This window comes from Etheostoma spectabile, chromosome 8 (genome assembly GCF_008692095.1).
Source record: "Etheostoma spectabile isolate EspeVRDwgs_2016 chromosome 8, UIUC_Espe_1.0, whole genome shotgun sequence".
Lineage (NCBI taxonomy): Eukaryota > Metazoa > Chordata > Actinopteri > Perciformes > Percidae > Etheostoma > Etheostoma spectabile.
Window position 1 is genome coordinate 25,608,430 of NC_045740.1, and position 15,287 is coordinate 25,623,716.

General features: G+C 39.6%; 1 protein-coding gene across 2 annotated transcripts in view; it reads left to right on the plus strand.

Annotated features, from left to right (window-relative positions):
• The window catches only part of kiaa1549la (KIAA1549-like a), a 233,270-nt gene that overhangs the window by 63,332 nt on the left and 154,651 nt on the right, over positions 1-15,287 (plus strand). For both annotated transcript variants that reach the window (XM_032523275.1, XM_032523276.1), the window contains exons 6-7: positions 10,189-10,322; positions 11,532-11,700. In XM_032523275.1, coding sequence (XP_032379166.1) covers positions 10,189-10,322; positions 11,532-11,700 — 303 coding nt within the window. The remainder of the gene's footprint in view (positions 1-10,188; positions 10,323-11,531; positions 11,701-15,287) is intronic.

A 15,287-nucleotide genomic window follows, 5' to 3' on the forward strand; every position in this document is an offset into this window, starting at 1 on the left:
TTTTTGTGGCCTGAAACCTAAAGGTGCCTTGCTACACGAAACCTTTTTTACTTGCAATTTTTGAAATATGTTAGGGTTTGTGTTATGTCGTGAATGTGAAAATGAACTGCTACCTCCTCTGTCAGCTCCAGCCACTAAAAAGAAATAAGCGGCAAAATCAGCCCAATTACAAAAGCGGGTCAGTCGGATGTCATGTTGCCTAAGTTCATTACTATTGATGAGCTTGCTGGGTGAAGGATACTGATAGCCAGGCTCTCATTGGCTAGCTGTTAGCCAATCACAGTCAAGCAGCTTAGCTCGTTGAATATTAATGAGAACTGGCACAAATCGAGCTGAGTATTCCTGCAGGCTTTCTATAACACCCTAGAATGGCTCGAAACAATCTAACCAAGGCATTTTGCCCTACAAAAAAATTTTACAGAGTCCATTGTAGAACTTCAGACATTACCACAAAGTAATGTAATATGTGTGGCAGGGCACCTTTTAATGTTTTGGTTCACTCTTACAACAGCATCAGGTAGCTGTTTTTAGTAAAACAACTCTAATTAACCCACTGTACACCTGCCGAGCACCAAACAGCTCACAAAGTTTAAGCTAGTGGACATAGAGCAACATTTAGCTTTTCTCAGGATATTTTTCTCAGGAGTTATTGGAGACCAAAACTAAAAAGGTGAGTTAATATTTGACTTATGTTCACAGGGTGGACAGAAAAATGACTCCAAATGAATGCTTACTTTTCTCTGTGTTTAATGGATGTGTGAACACCTTTGCCATATTAATGACAAAAAAATGATAATAATGACAAGGTAGTCGTTGTGAAATGTGTTTCTTTTACGGCATTATATTTTAGACTCATGTGTAGGGGTGGTCTTTTTTATATAACCACATACTAGGTGTGGTCAATATAGCTAAGATCTTCTATTACCAATATATAATGTTATGTCACGGTAATGGACGATACAGTAATTGTTCTGTAAAATATATTTAAGAAATAGTTTGAAATAACTATACTGTGCTTCATCACATTTGATTATATTCTTCGTTTATTTGGAACTTCCATAGAAACAAAAACATCTGCCTCATATGTGGCTCATTAGGCCCAACAACTGGTCTTACCGTGAGGTGTGTACAGGTGCATTCTTGGCGTTTTGAAATCTTGAGGCAGGGGAAAGTGATCGGGGCATTGGGGTCAAACAAAAACCTGGTCAAAGTCAATAACATCTCACAGTTATTTTAACCTTCTGAGGACAAAAGACGCACCGGCGAGTCCAAGTTATGTTTGACAACACTCCTACTCTAAAAGCAATATTACAAAATTTAACTTTAGATATTTATTTACTATTTTCTTCATATATTACGCTACTTTTGTGAACCCAAGACTTTTATAAACTAATTTCTATCACCAAAACAATTGAATATATGTTTTCAATTCAATTTTATTTATAGTATCAATTCATAACAAGAGTTATCTCAAGACACTTTACAGATATAGTAGGTCTAGACCACACTCCAGAATTTACAAGGACCCAACAGTTCTAGTAGTTTCCTCCAGAGCAAGCAACAGTGCAACAGTGGCAAGGAAAAACTCCCTTTGGGAAGAAACCTCGGACAGACCCAGGTTTTCACAAGAGATTTTAGAAACATTTCCGCTTTAGGGCCAAATTATTGGTCTGGAACAATTTTGGGCGTGAAAATACAGAAAACTGAGTTTGTTCTGAACATTTTGATTTGAAACAAATGGGGATCAGCCTATATGCAAATACTCTTAAAAGTAGAATTCAAGAAGATATCTAAAAAGGATCTTAGACCTCAGAGGGTAAACAGTGCATTAGTAAAATGCGCCTAAGCTTGTGCACAGCACGCTCACACTATGCTTGTTACACACACAGGGACACGCAGTAGAGGGTGACACAGGAATCAACTGTTGCTGCCATCCCATCCTGAGCCCATCAAAATGTCCCAAACATGTGACTGCCCCCCAACAAAAAAAGAAATCCTGTCCTGCGAGATCCCAAAAGAAAGACTCCTGAATCTCATACTGCTCCCATTTCCTTCCTTATGTTGTCTAAGGTTATTAGACTCAGTTGCCCCTCTGTAGCATGTTTTTTTTCTTCGTATTTGAGTCTGGAGAGAGACTGGATTTGGGGAAACCTTCTATGCGTTGTCTTCTCTGTCGCTGATTTTTTAAATAGTATCCTGCATTGTTGTTGTTTGTGCACCTTTTTCCACTTATTCCATCCACGTCATGAATGGACTTGATTCATCCGACTACTACCTCACTAGTATTAAGCTATACGCTTTTAAACAGTCAGATATCACACCACTTAGTTTCCCAAGGTGGCGTAGCAACAACATAGTAGTTTCAGTTTTGCTCAGGTAGACCTGACAGGAATTCAGACAAACCAAAGATAGCTATCTATTATTGCATTTTGCAGCTGAGTTAACAACACACATAGGCCTATTATAGCCTTAACTTCCTCTTGTCTCTGTGATTCAGTAATGACTCTATGTAGTTTCTTATTTATAAATTTATTTTTTTTCTAAAACAAAATGCCTTGCAAATCTTTTGACTCCTTCCCGCTCCCGCCTGTGATGTTATGGATACATTGGGTTAAGAACTCCATTACCCAGCATGCCACGGTAGTGGAAGCCGGAGGCAGGAAGTGAAAAAAACAGTAGTAGCCATGCGGGTAGTACAGCAGCGTTGTTCGATGAAAGCTGTTGAGTAAAGTATGTTCAACCAGCAAATACGCCTCGTCTGCTTATTATAAAGTCTAAGCAAAGCAACACATGGTGTCAGAAGTGGCCGCGAGCAGCTACGAGGGACAGATCGAACAAGTAGAAGAGGATCTTGTGCCCGAATTGGAGGACATCCAGCAACAAGAGAGGGCTGGGGAAGTCCTGATACCCCGACGTTCAGTTGAGAGGCTAAGTCCACCCCTTCCATGCAACTGACTGGTATCTTGCTGATATTGGAAGCGTTTTAACAAAGATTTAATATATATTTAGCACAAGCGAGCAGGGGGTGAGGACGAAAAATTGAAAGCTCACATCCTTTTGCGTTATGGAGAAGATGCTTTGGACATATATAATAGCTTTCAGCTGGATGAAGCTAATCTGACATTAGCAGATCTAATGACAAAGTTTGAGATACTTCGTGCCTAGTCAGAATGTGACATTTGAGAGTATAAGTTTTTCACCCATTCAAAAGCAAGGAATCCTTTTGACCAGTACTTAGCAGAGCTTCACATACTAAGCAAACATGTGAATTTGGCACCCTGAGAGATTCACTAGTGAGAGACGGTTTTTTTGTGGCACAGTGGATAATGCACTTAGAAAAGACTGCTCAGAGAGACTGGACTTACACTAGACAAGTGTGTCACTATGTGCAGAGCAGCGGAAACCACTCGAGCACAAGCAAAAAGCTTCGGAGAGGTGAAACACAGTGCTGCAGTACAAAAGAGCTGAGGAAAAAGACAACATTTACCAAACAAAAAGATCAGAAAGAGAAACTGAAGAATTCAAAGTGTGGTAAATTGGAGGCAGCCACAAGCCAAAATCATGTCCTGCCTATGGAATCCTGGTAACAAATGTGGAAGAAGCAATCACTATGCAATGTGCAAGTCAGCTTTTAAACAGAAATTCACCAGTTGGTGAGGATGAAGAGAGGATGAGGTTCATCGTAGATGTGGTACGTGCCCATAAAACAGAAAAAGAGAATGGATTGTGCCAATAGAGGTGAATGAGACGATAATACCGTTCAAGTTGATACAGTGCCATGTAAACCTGTTATCTTTTGAAGACCATAAAAATGGACAGTGAAAAGTAAAATTCATCCTATAAAAACAAAGTGACGGATACACTGGAGAACGGGTTCCTGTTAAGGCGGATGCATCGCAACCTTTAAACCCAGAGGCCAGCGATAGACATTGCTGCTGATCGTGGATACGAGTGCACAACCAATTCTGGTCTCAAGACTGTACAAAGCTCAATCTGGTTAAAAGAGTGTTTGTTTGTGACATCAGATACTGCAATGACCATGACTCACTTATGGAGAGTATAAGGACTGTTTCGAAGGACTTGGATGTCTACCTGGAGAACACAAATACGTGTGGATAAAAGTGTGCCTCCTGTTGTGCATCCTTGCAGGAAAATTCCTTTTGCGCTGCGTAGTAAACGTGAAGAGGAGTAGCGCGCATGGAAAAATGGAGGTCATCAAGAAAATAGACGAACCAACTGAATGTTCAGCTCGCTGTTTGTTTGCAAAAGAAAACAGGTGCTCTGAGAACGTGCTTGGACCCAAGGGACTGAACAAAGCGTAAAAAAGGGAACACTTTAAGTTACCAACAGAAAGAAATCATGGCACAGTTTGCGGGAGCTAAATGGTTCAGTAAACTAGACGCTTCGTCAGGGTTCTGGCAGCTGAGGCTGGACAGGAGAGTTCGAAACTGTGCACATTCAATACACCTGAGGGCGAGTACAGGTTTCTTCTGCTGCCGTATGGTATCTTGTCAGCACCTGAATTCACCATAAGACTATACACCATGATCTTCGAGCACATACCAGGAGTGGAGACAATGATGGATGACATCATAGTCTGGGGGTCGAATCGAAAAGAACATGACGAAAGACTGAGACAAGTTTTAGACAAGACAAGGGAAGTGATCTGAAACTTAACAAAGATAATGTTGATTTTGGAGTGAAAACACTTACCTTTGTGGGAGATGTTGTCAGTGAAGGGGAGTGAAGCTCTGACCCGGAAAAAACGTCAGCAATCAACACATGGAAAGACCAAACAACAAAGATGAGGTCAGACGTTTTCTGGGAATGTCACCTATCGGCCAAGTTCTCCCACAGTTGTCAGCGCAGTCAGCACCTCTCAGGAGTCTTCTTGAACAGAAGAATGAATGGATCTGGTCTCATAGCAGGGAAATGTTTTGTGAAACTGAAAGAGACTCTGACACAGACCCGTGTTAAGTTTTATGACCCAGAAAAGAAACAAGAATCTCAGCAGATGCGTCACAGTACGGCCTGGGAGCGTTGCTGCTGCAGCAATACGACGAGCAGTGGCTACCTGTCCCTATGCGTCCAGACCTTGACAAGCGCGGCCAGGTAGCTCAAATTGAAAGGAGCTATTAGCAAGCATGTATGCTGTGAACGCTTTCACCAATATGTCTATGGTCAAGCTTTTGAAGTAGAAACTGACCATAAACCTCTGGTGTCCATCATGTCCAAACCTCTGAATGACTTCCTGTGCGGATCACGCCATGCTAATCAGGCTGCAAAAATATACGTGCACATGATATATACAAAGGAAATACATGTACACCGCCGACACCTTGTCTAGACCAGTGGATAAAGGGGAACGTACGAGACAGCGAGCAATCAGAATACAGGCATACGTGGACATGATTGTGACAAACTGCCAGTAACAGCTGACAGAACAGAACAATAAGAAGAGAGACAATGCTGACGAAACTATGAAAGACTCAGCTTGCGATACAGAAAGGATGGCCTGAAAACAAAGGATTGCCCCATGAACTAAAGCTACTGGACTGCAGAGCCGAGTTCACTGTGGTGATGACTTAGTGTTGAAGGGAGCAAGTTTGTTATTTCGTCCACTACGATAACAAAATGCTCCAAAAGATACACGAAGGCCACCGGAGAAGTCAAGTGTAAACGACGCAAGAGAAGTAATTTACTGGCCGAGAATCAACCAAGATATCAGCCAGACAATAGCGTCATGTGAACTTTGTCGCATCCCAGGCCAAAACAACAAGCTGACGCCGGATTACATCATCCGTGCCCCACGACCTTACTACAAGTTGGAACTGACCTATTTGACTGTAATGGAAAAGTTACATAGTGGTCACTGACTACTTTTCAAATTACCAGAAGTTGGAGCGCTGCAGTCAATATCAAGCAAGGCAGTCATCAGCTACCTCAAAGCTGTCTTCGCCAGACATGGTGTCCCATGTGAAGTGTTTTCGGACAATGGGCCTCAGTTTTCCAGCAGCGAGTTTGCTGCCTTTGCCAAAGAATGGGGGTTTCAACACTCTACGTCGAGTCCCACCTATCCCAAGTCCAACGGCTTAGCAGAAAGCTCAGTGAAAACAGTGAAAAGCATGATGAAAAAAGCACAGGACAGAGATGACTTTCAGAAAAGTTTACTGATCTATAGGAGTGCACCTCTACAGAACGGGCTATCACCAGCCCAAGTGCTGATGGGTAGACGCATTCGCTCTAACCTACCAATAAATGAAGACCTGCTGACGCCAAAAAGTGCTCATAAAGTCAGAAAAGTAAAGGAGGAACAGAAAGCGAAACAAAAATATTGGTTTGATCGAACGGCAAATCAATTACCGATGCTGAAGCCTGGAGACATGGTGCGTCTCAGTGACATCTCTACGGCACATGAGACTAAAGGGACAGGTGGAGGAGGAAGTTGCTCCACGCTCCTACAGGATCCAGACGGAGAATGAGGTTTCTTGAGGAGAACCGCACGGATCTTCACTACACGCTGTCTGGAGCACTAACGCACAGGAACAGTTCAGCGGACACAGCTGAATCTATGAGCTAACTACAGTGGTCTCACAGCAGCGTCTGCACCACCACTGTTGACACCTTCCAAACTGTCGAAATGCCAGCTGCTGGAGTGCAGGCTAGACCTAAGAGACAGTTCAGCACCTAAACGGTTGATTGAAGTTGCTAAAGTTTATTTAGTTTATTTGGAGGAGCAAAATGCAACATGGACCTTTAAGATGAAAAAAAAAAAAAAAAAAAGTTTAACTGAAACATTTGTTTACATGTATAGTTAAAAACTTGAAGATGGCTATGTTCTACGGGGTAATGTTATTTAGTTATAGAGGTAAAGATTGTTTTATTAAAGGGGGAAAGATGTATGTTTGGTACATTGGGTTAAGAACTCCATTACCCAGCATGCCACGGTAGTGGAAGCCGGAGGCAGGAATTGAAACAGTAGTAGCCATGCGGGTAGTACAGCAGCGTTGTTCGATGAAAGCTGTTGAGTAAAGTATGTTCAACCAGCAAATACGCCTCGTCTGCTTATTATAAAGTCTAAGCAAAGCAACACACCGCCCTCTCCCGTTGATTTCAATGTTCTATCTGTTCCTATTACATTACCAACAGTGAGATTGACTACCGTTCCGCGGGACTCAGGTGACCCGCGGGAGTCCCAAAAAATTGTCACCCTCTAAAGCGTAGCAGCACACAAATACACAAAGTTGAAGCTGAACAACTGAAGTGTGGTAAATGGCCAAACTACATATCAATTCCTTGTAGCTTGATGTATACTGCAGTTAAGGCTGCTCCCATGTTAGTGTGCAGCTTGGTATAGAGTGGAAATATTTTGGACCCAAAAATTTAAATCCATTTCTGGCTTGTTCAGCTCAAAAAAACATAAATACATGCCAGTTCACCATCCACAGCACAATTTGCATAAGATTATCAACTGGGTCAACACTGTTTGTGTCTGCAATGTGTTGCCGACTATGAGACTAGGAAAGGATGTAGAGTCTCTTTTCCTTTTGAAGACGTAGCCTGTGCTCATAAGCACCAACGTTTGAATTTAGGTCAGAATAATGTTCCATTATGTCCATCTCTCTTATCCCAGTCCTTTTAGAGGTTTTTAAAACAGAGTGGAGAAAGATAGATGATGGAGTCAATATTGTTTACCTTGTTCCTCCACACTGCGGAACTTTGTGACGCTGACAGACACCTACTCTTTTAGTTGTTCTTATTCTTGATAGTGGCGATAATCTTTTCTTTCTGTTACACTTTTAAATTCATCAGCCCAGCCACGCAGGAAACATCTATTGAGAGTAATACTTTAAATACCAAAATCACAGACCCAGATAGAGATTCCAGATACAGCTTGCTTGAGTAGATTGTTGTAGAACTTCTTAATCATGTCTCTTTCCCCAGGTCTTTCTCAGTGCTTCAGTGTGTTTTAACATCTGATTATTGTTGTTGGTACTTGCATCAAACTATTTAAACTGTAAATAATAATAATTATGCAATATTTGAACACAGGCTTAAAACCACAAAGTATACATACTCAAGCTTCTTTATACACTTTACATTGCACACCTTCTTACATGACTCTGTCTACTACTACAGTACTTTGTCATCTGCCAGTTGACTTATTATTTTACTTACTTTTTATGTTATTTATCACTCGCATTTAACCGTTTAATGTGATCAGTTGATCAAACTGGATTATATTTCTGATACAATTGTGAATAGTAGTAGAGAGCTGCTGAATCTTGGACAAGGGCCAAGAGCTACAGAACTATTGATTCCATTATACATCATTCCAGTTATATCAATCCATTTTCCCCAAATCCAAAGTGATGCAAAGTTTTCAGTATAAAGGGATGTTCAACAAAATTGAATGCTTTATAAAAATCTAAAAATATACCCACTTTCTTGAATAATATTGTTGTACTCAAGTAAATCTAAAACAAGTCTCATGTTATTGTAACCTTCCTTTCAAAATCCAGATTGTGTCTAAATTATTATGGTGAAAATACCTTCCTTCAGCCGAGTGGCAAGAACGCCAGAGAGTAATTTATAGTCAGTATTTAACAATGTAATTAGTCTCAAATTATCTAATAATCTTTTGTCTTTATCAGATTTAGGAATCAGGGTGATTTATCTTTCTTTCATATTTGACATCAGGTCTTTCATCTTTATACATTACTTTAAAGCTTTGAATGACATATTTCTTACATCTTTCCAAAAGAACTCATAGAAATTGGTCGTAAATCCATCTGACCCTGGAGATTTGTTTAACGTCATATTGAGATTAACTGAATCCAACACTTTAATTCTATGATCTGACTCGCCTATTCTTAATGGACTTATCAATTCATGGGATAACATGCTTGAGTTTATCAGAAAACCTTTATGCCAGCATGTTTTGAGGAGTACACTTTAAAGTAAAATTAAAACATTTTCTTTTTTTGCTTTGTACAGACCATTTAACATTAGCTTGTGATTGAGTTTCACTGTTGTCTATGTTCTTCTAAACAACTAAAATACAAAGAATTATTTTCTCCTTTCTCAATCCATTTTTTCCTGTTAATTTTGTGGTAAAAATGTATTGTGAATTATCTAATCTTAAATTTAGTAAATTCCCATTTACCAATATTACTTTCAATTGCATCATCCTTTTCATTATCCCTCAAAGTGTATATAACCTTAATGCAATATTCTTTATTTTGTAGCATTATGGAATTAAACTCTATGCTTCTGATTTCCCTCACTGTGAGTTTCAAAATTACATCATGAACAATTATCAGATAGTGGTATTGTTAGAAAGAGATTTTAGTTTGTGCGACACATGTCAAAAATGATCCCTTACCAACCAATAGTCCATTCTAGATTTGGTTCCACCATTAGGCTTAAACCATAAATTATGTTTAACCCTGGGATTAAATTCTCTATGCACCAGTCAGATTGTTATCTATTATAAAACTTTCTCCTATGTAATTAATTGTATTTTCCTTAACCCAGGCGGCATTCTATCTGGGGTCATGTTCCAGTCACCTCCTACTGAGATGTAAATCACATTTGTAATATTATATATCAGTTTTTTTTGTTTCGTAAATTATTGTTACAGCCATAAACACTGGTTACCATAAAAAAATAGACTTCCAACCTTACCACCATCAAACAGCGTCCATCTTCATCAGCTCGATGATTCATAATTTTTCCAGGGAGCTTGTTAAAGCTGATCACTACACCTCCAGATTGGTTAGAGCCGTGGCTGAATACAAGTCTATCTCCACACAAATTGATCCAAAAAGCTGCATCCACTTTGGAAGAATGTGTGACTTCCAAAAACAACAAATATGATTTTTGTCCTTTACAAAACGAAAATAGTTCTTTCTTCTTCTTTTTCTTTCTTCTTTAATGTCTTTCTTAATGCAAAAGTGCCACCATTTACCACTGTTGTGTCCTGTAGCCTAGGCTAGCGATGATTCATAACTACTATTTTCTCAAAATTTTGAGATCCGGATCTCATAAATATAAGATTTGAATTTCATAATTTTGAGATAATTACTAATAAATACGAGATAAGGTGTCTACCTTTTTCTGTTGTGAATGCTATGTGCTTCCGTACTTTCAATACGAATTAAATATAATTTTCGATCTCCTCCCCAGTGCTGCGATTCGTCGGCCCAACAGATAACATCTACTCCTGCAGTTTTGTCCAGATTTTGGAGCAGAGGCTAGAAAACGCCTTTGACGAGGCTCAAGACAAAGTGCTGGAGACCTACAACAAGCTCACTGTGGAGGTACTACATGGGTTTATGAAGGGTATTATTAGTGCAAAACGCAAACAGTCAAGTATGTCTTATATACATTTTTCATGGTATGCAGGCTAATGTGAACAATAAAGTTCTATTGTGATCATACTGTTGCTCTTTCACAGTGAAACTGCTTTACTGTAAGTTAACACAAAACATTGAACATTGCTCTGTAATTATTAAATAAAAGGTCACACAGTCAAACAGTCAAAAAGGTGTGATAGCAGGTTACACTTAAAGGATGGAGTGACAATGGCTACAATGTTTTAATATCAACAATCAAAGCTCATTAGTTTACAGTTTCAGCTATTTTTCCTCCTTTTGTTCTCTGCATCTTTCTCTCTCTCACTTTCCATCTCTTTCTCTTTGACTGCCGAGATACTGTCATGAGGGCAGGATAAACATGCACATACCATCATAATCATAAAGTAGGTCTCAGCAAGCAGAGGCAGATATAGGGTCCATTCATAATTCATCCTCTGAAATATTAACACTCATGGAGGAGTCGGATGGGAATTCCTCATATGTCATATCATCATCTATGATCATTAGACTCATTATCAGTAGATTCAGTCTTATATTGCAATTCAACTTTGTTGTTTAAATTTTGCCTCAGTGTGCACATGTCAGAACAGACAATCAAAACATATCAGTTAAGATTAATTATTAATTGTGTGTTAATAAGAAATAAAAACACATAATACAAAACCCCCACCACATAAAACATTACATAGAGCCATAGATGAAAGATATCAACAGTCTGTACAGATTAAAATGTCTGTTGCTTTAATGTACAATATTAGTAAGTGCAAACTTTGTTTTGTTTTTAAAACGTTGGTGCTGAGTTGGGGAGCCATTTAATATTTTGATTGTTCTGCAGTAAGGGCTGTTGAGGAAACAGGACATCTTGGTTTTGATGGCCCTGAGTCTTCTTCCTGAGGGGAGAGTTATTACGAAGGTGTTGGCAGGGGTCCTGGGGTCCTGTAGTATTTGTAGAACTTTGCGCTGAATGCGGATTCCAGTCACATTTCATTCAAAGTGTTATACTGTCTCTAGAGCTATGTTATGCATTCATAGACATTTGGCATGATACCGTTAGATATTTCTTTGTAAATGTGTCAATTAACCACTGCTGCCTGTTTATGTGTTTGTTTGAATAATCATTTGCATATTGAACAAAAATGTTTTTAACCTCAGATCCAAAGTGTATCCCAGGACCCAGGCTCTCCATCAGTCTCACTGGTGTATGTGGTGAAGAACCAGGGTGCCATTCTCAACGGGACGATCTCCAGCGGCCTTCTCAACCAGCTGACCGCCGAGCTGGTTGGATACTTTCTGTTCTACCCACCCATGATCATTGCTGAGCGTAAGTAAAACCACAATGCACCTTAAGGTCCTTGGAGAAAGCTGTGGTGATGACATAAATCTAATTAACGTTCAGTATATTGAGTGTGATCTCAGCTCTCTCTGCTGCCTTCTGCCTTCACAGCCTTGTTCTCATTAAATGTGCTCTGTGCTCTGTGCAGTTTTCTTTACATTTAGTGTTTCTCACCAAGATGCATTATGTATATACTAGAAAGCTAAATGAGTTTTCAAAGCCTATTCTTGAATATTTTGAATAGCAAATATAGAGATGCAAACAAAATGGGTACCCACATAGCATTGCAAAAAAAATGGGCACCACCTCATAAAAACATTGATCCATAGCACTACCAGCAATCAAAAGCTCCACAGAGTATTCCAAAGGTACACCCCAATAAATTGAATTTTTCAAATGCAAATTTTAAATTGTGTGACCACCAAAAGCAAATTACATTCACCTCCGTTATATTAGATCTCGATAGTACATATCACAAATATATATCTTAAAACTTTAAAAAAAAAAAATAAAAAAGTATCTGCATAGTTAGATACCAGTACAGGTAAGTGAGAAAATTAGTTTTTTTGAAATTTTGGTGAATTGACTTTCTAGAGTTCAGACCTCCAATTAACTTGATAGCAAATTAATATGTATTTTTATACCAGTGAACATACTTTTATTGTATTTAATTCTGTTTAATTCAAACAAGTCTGATAATCACAGTGCTTTTCATACAATGAAAGGGCACGTACGTATTTTCATATGCAAATTTGCAAGTGAGGTCACTAGGGAACTGGATATTTAAGTAGCAGCAGCTGGATCCCTGCTCGTAAACATTTAATCAATTGCTACTTGCTAATTTCTGATCAGTCACAGCAACAAAGAGTTGCTTGCCCTTATGGCTTTACAGTGCCTTGCAAAAGTATTTGGCCCCCTTGAACTTTTCAACCTTTTGACACATTTCAGGCTTCAAACATAAAGACATAAAAAATTTATTTTTTGTGAAGAATCACCAACAAGTGGGACACAATTTTGAAGTGGAACGAAATCTATTCGGATTTTAAAGTGGTGCGTGCAAAATTATTCGGCCCCCTTGCGTTAATACTTTGTAGAGCCACCTTTTGCTGCGATTCCAGCTGCAAGTCGCTTGGGGTATGTCTCTATCAGTTTTGCACATCGAGAGACTGAAATTCTTGCCCATTCTTCCTTGCAAAACAGCTCGAGCTCAGTGAGGTTGGATGTAGAGCGTTTGTGAACAGCAGTTTCAGTTCTTTCCACAGATTCTCGATTGGATTCAGGTCTGGACTTTGACTTGGCCATTCTAACACCTGGATACGTTTATTTGTAACCATTCCTTTGTAGATTTGTGCTGTATGTTTGGGATCATTGTCTTGTTGGAAGATAAATCTCCGTCCCAGTTTCAGGTCTTTTGCAGACTCCACAGGTTTTCATCCAGACGGTCCTGTATTTGGCTGCATCCATCTTCCACTCAATTTTTTACCATCTCCCTGTCCCGCTGAGAAAGCAGGCCCAAACCAGGATGCTGCCCCCACCATGTTTGACAGTGGGATGGTGTGTTGAGGGTGATGAGCTGTGTTGCTTTTACGCCAAACATATCGTTTTGCATGTGTGGCCAAAAGTTCGATTTTGGTTTCATCTGACCAGAGCACCTTCTTCACATGTTTGGTGTGTCTCCCAGGTGGCTTGTGGCAAACTTTAGACAAGACTTTTTATGGATATCTTTGAGAAATGGCTTTCTTCTTGCCACTCTTCCTGAAGGCCAGATTTGTGCAGTGTACGACTGATTGTTGTCCTATGGACAGACTCCCTCCACCTCAGCTGTAGTTCTCTGCAGTTCATCCAGAGTGATCATGGGCCTCTTGGCTGCATCTCTGATCAGTCTTCTCCTTGTCGAGCTGAAAGTTTACAGGGACGGCCAGGTCTTGGTAGATTTGCAGTGGTCTGATACTCCTTCCATTTCAAATGATCGCTTGCACATTGCTCCTTGGGATGTTTAAAGCTTGGAAATCTTTTTGTATCCTAATCCCTTTAAACTTCTCCAACAGTATTACGGACCTGCCTGGTGGGTTCCTTGGTCTTCATGATGCTCTCTGCGCTTTCAACAGAACCCTGAGACTATCACAGAGCAGGTGCTTTTATACAGAGACTTGATCACACACAGGGGATTCTATTTATCACCATCAGTCATTTAGGACAACATTGGATCATTCAGAGATCCTCGCTGAACTTCTGGAGTGTGTTTGCTGCACTGAAAGTAAAGGGGCCGAATCATTTTGCACGCACCACTTTTCATTTTTTTATTTGCTTAAAAAGTTTAAAATATCCAATAGATTTCGTTCCACTTCACAATTGTGTCCCACTTGTTGGTGATTCTTCACAAAAATAAAATGTTATATCTTTATGTTTGAAGCCTGAAATGTGTCAAGGTTGAAAAGTTCAAGGGGCCCGAATACTTTCGCAAGGCACTGTACTTTAAGACTTGGCTAGCATTGTCTAACCCCCAAATAAAGGTGCATGCCCAACATATTAAAGTCAGAGATATGATAATCATTCACTTGATGTACCTCCAAGCCATTTTCTCAGAGAGACTGCTGGGAAATTATGATGCATTTGTTTTGTGATTATATTTTTTCATTTATTTATATTTAACAATTAACAACAATACACTGGGACATGGAAAAGCATCCCAGGACCAAGAGAAAATAAAAAAATACACAGAGAGAAAGACAGGGAGAGGGAGACCTAACAATAACAGAGCTCACAGCTCACCAGCAAGAATGATGATGCATGTTTATAGGCTGTAAAGAATATGGAAAATAAAACCGTATTGTGACACTCCATGAACCTGTTTCACGGAGTGAGAAGGCAGAATCGCGACACCACCCCTTCCAACTCCCGAGTTATCCTTCCTGTCCAGATCCAATGCGACTACATCTTTAAATAATTTTTATTAGTATTAGTCCTTTTGGTGTCTTATTCCTGTTTTCTTTCTCGCTAAATTAGCTAACTCTAAAGATGGCTAAAGTGAAGGTGTAACGTTACAAATGGCCGCTGTTCTGACGCGTGTGGCCTGATCTGTTTCCTGACGGTTCGTAAACTGCCGGTATCCTCAGAACTGGAGTTAAGTGCGGATTGGGATGTGTGCTAGCTGGCTGGGGGCTGACTGTGGATGTGATTAGTTGTCTATACAGTTAACATTACTGATGAGTTTGTGGGTTTAGCACAGAGTTGTTAACCGTGGTCAAAACAATCATACATTAAAAATAACTGACTTGTTGAATGTGTTGTATCTCTATTACCCACCAAGAATTGTTTGCTTTTTTGAGTCAATGCATAATGCCACAGCTTTTTTTCCTAATACTACTTAAAAACAGCATCACTAAAGAGTTGGTGTTCTGCTGACTAGACTTTATGTTTTCCTAATGGGTGTTATTTTAGCTCACTCTGACACACGCAAAGATGCTCTCATCATATGTTATAATAGTGAACACAATGTGTATTCAAAAATGTGACTTTTTAGATATAGAGTTCTTGATTTAAAGTTCTCTAAACTTTATCTATGCTTTTTGCCG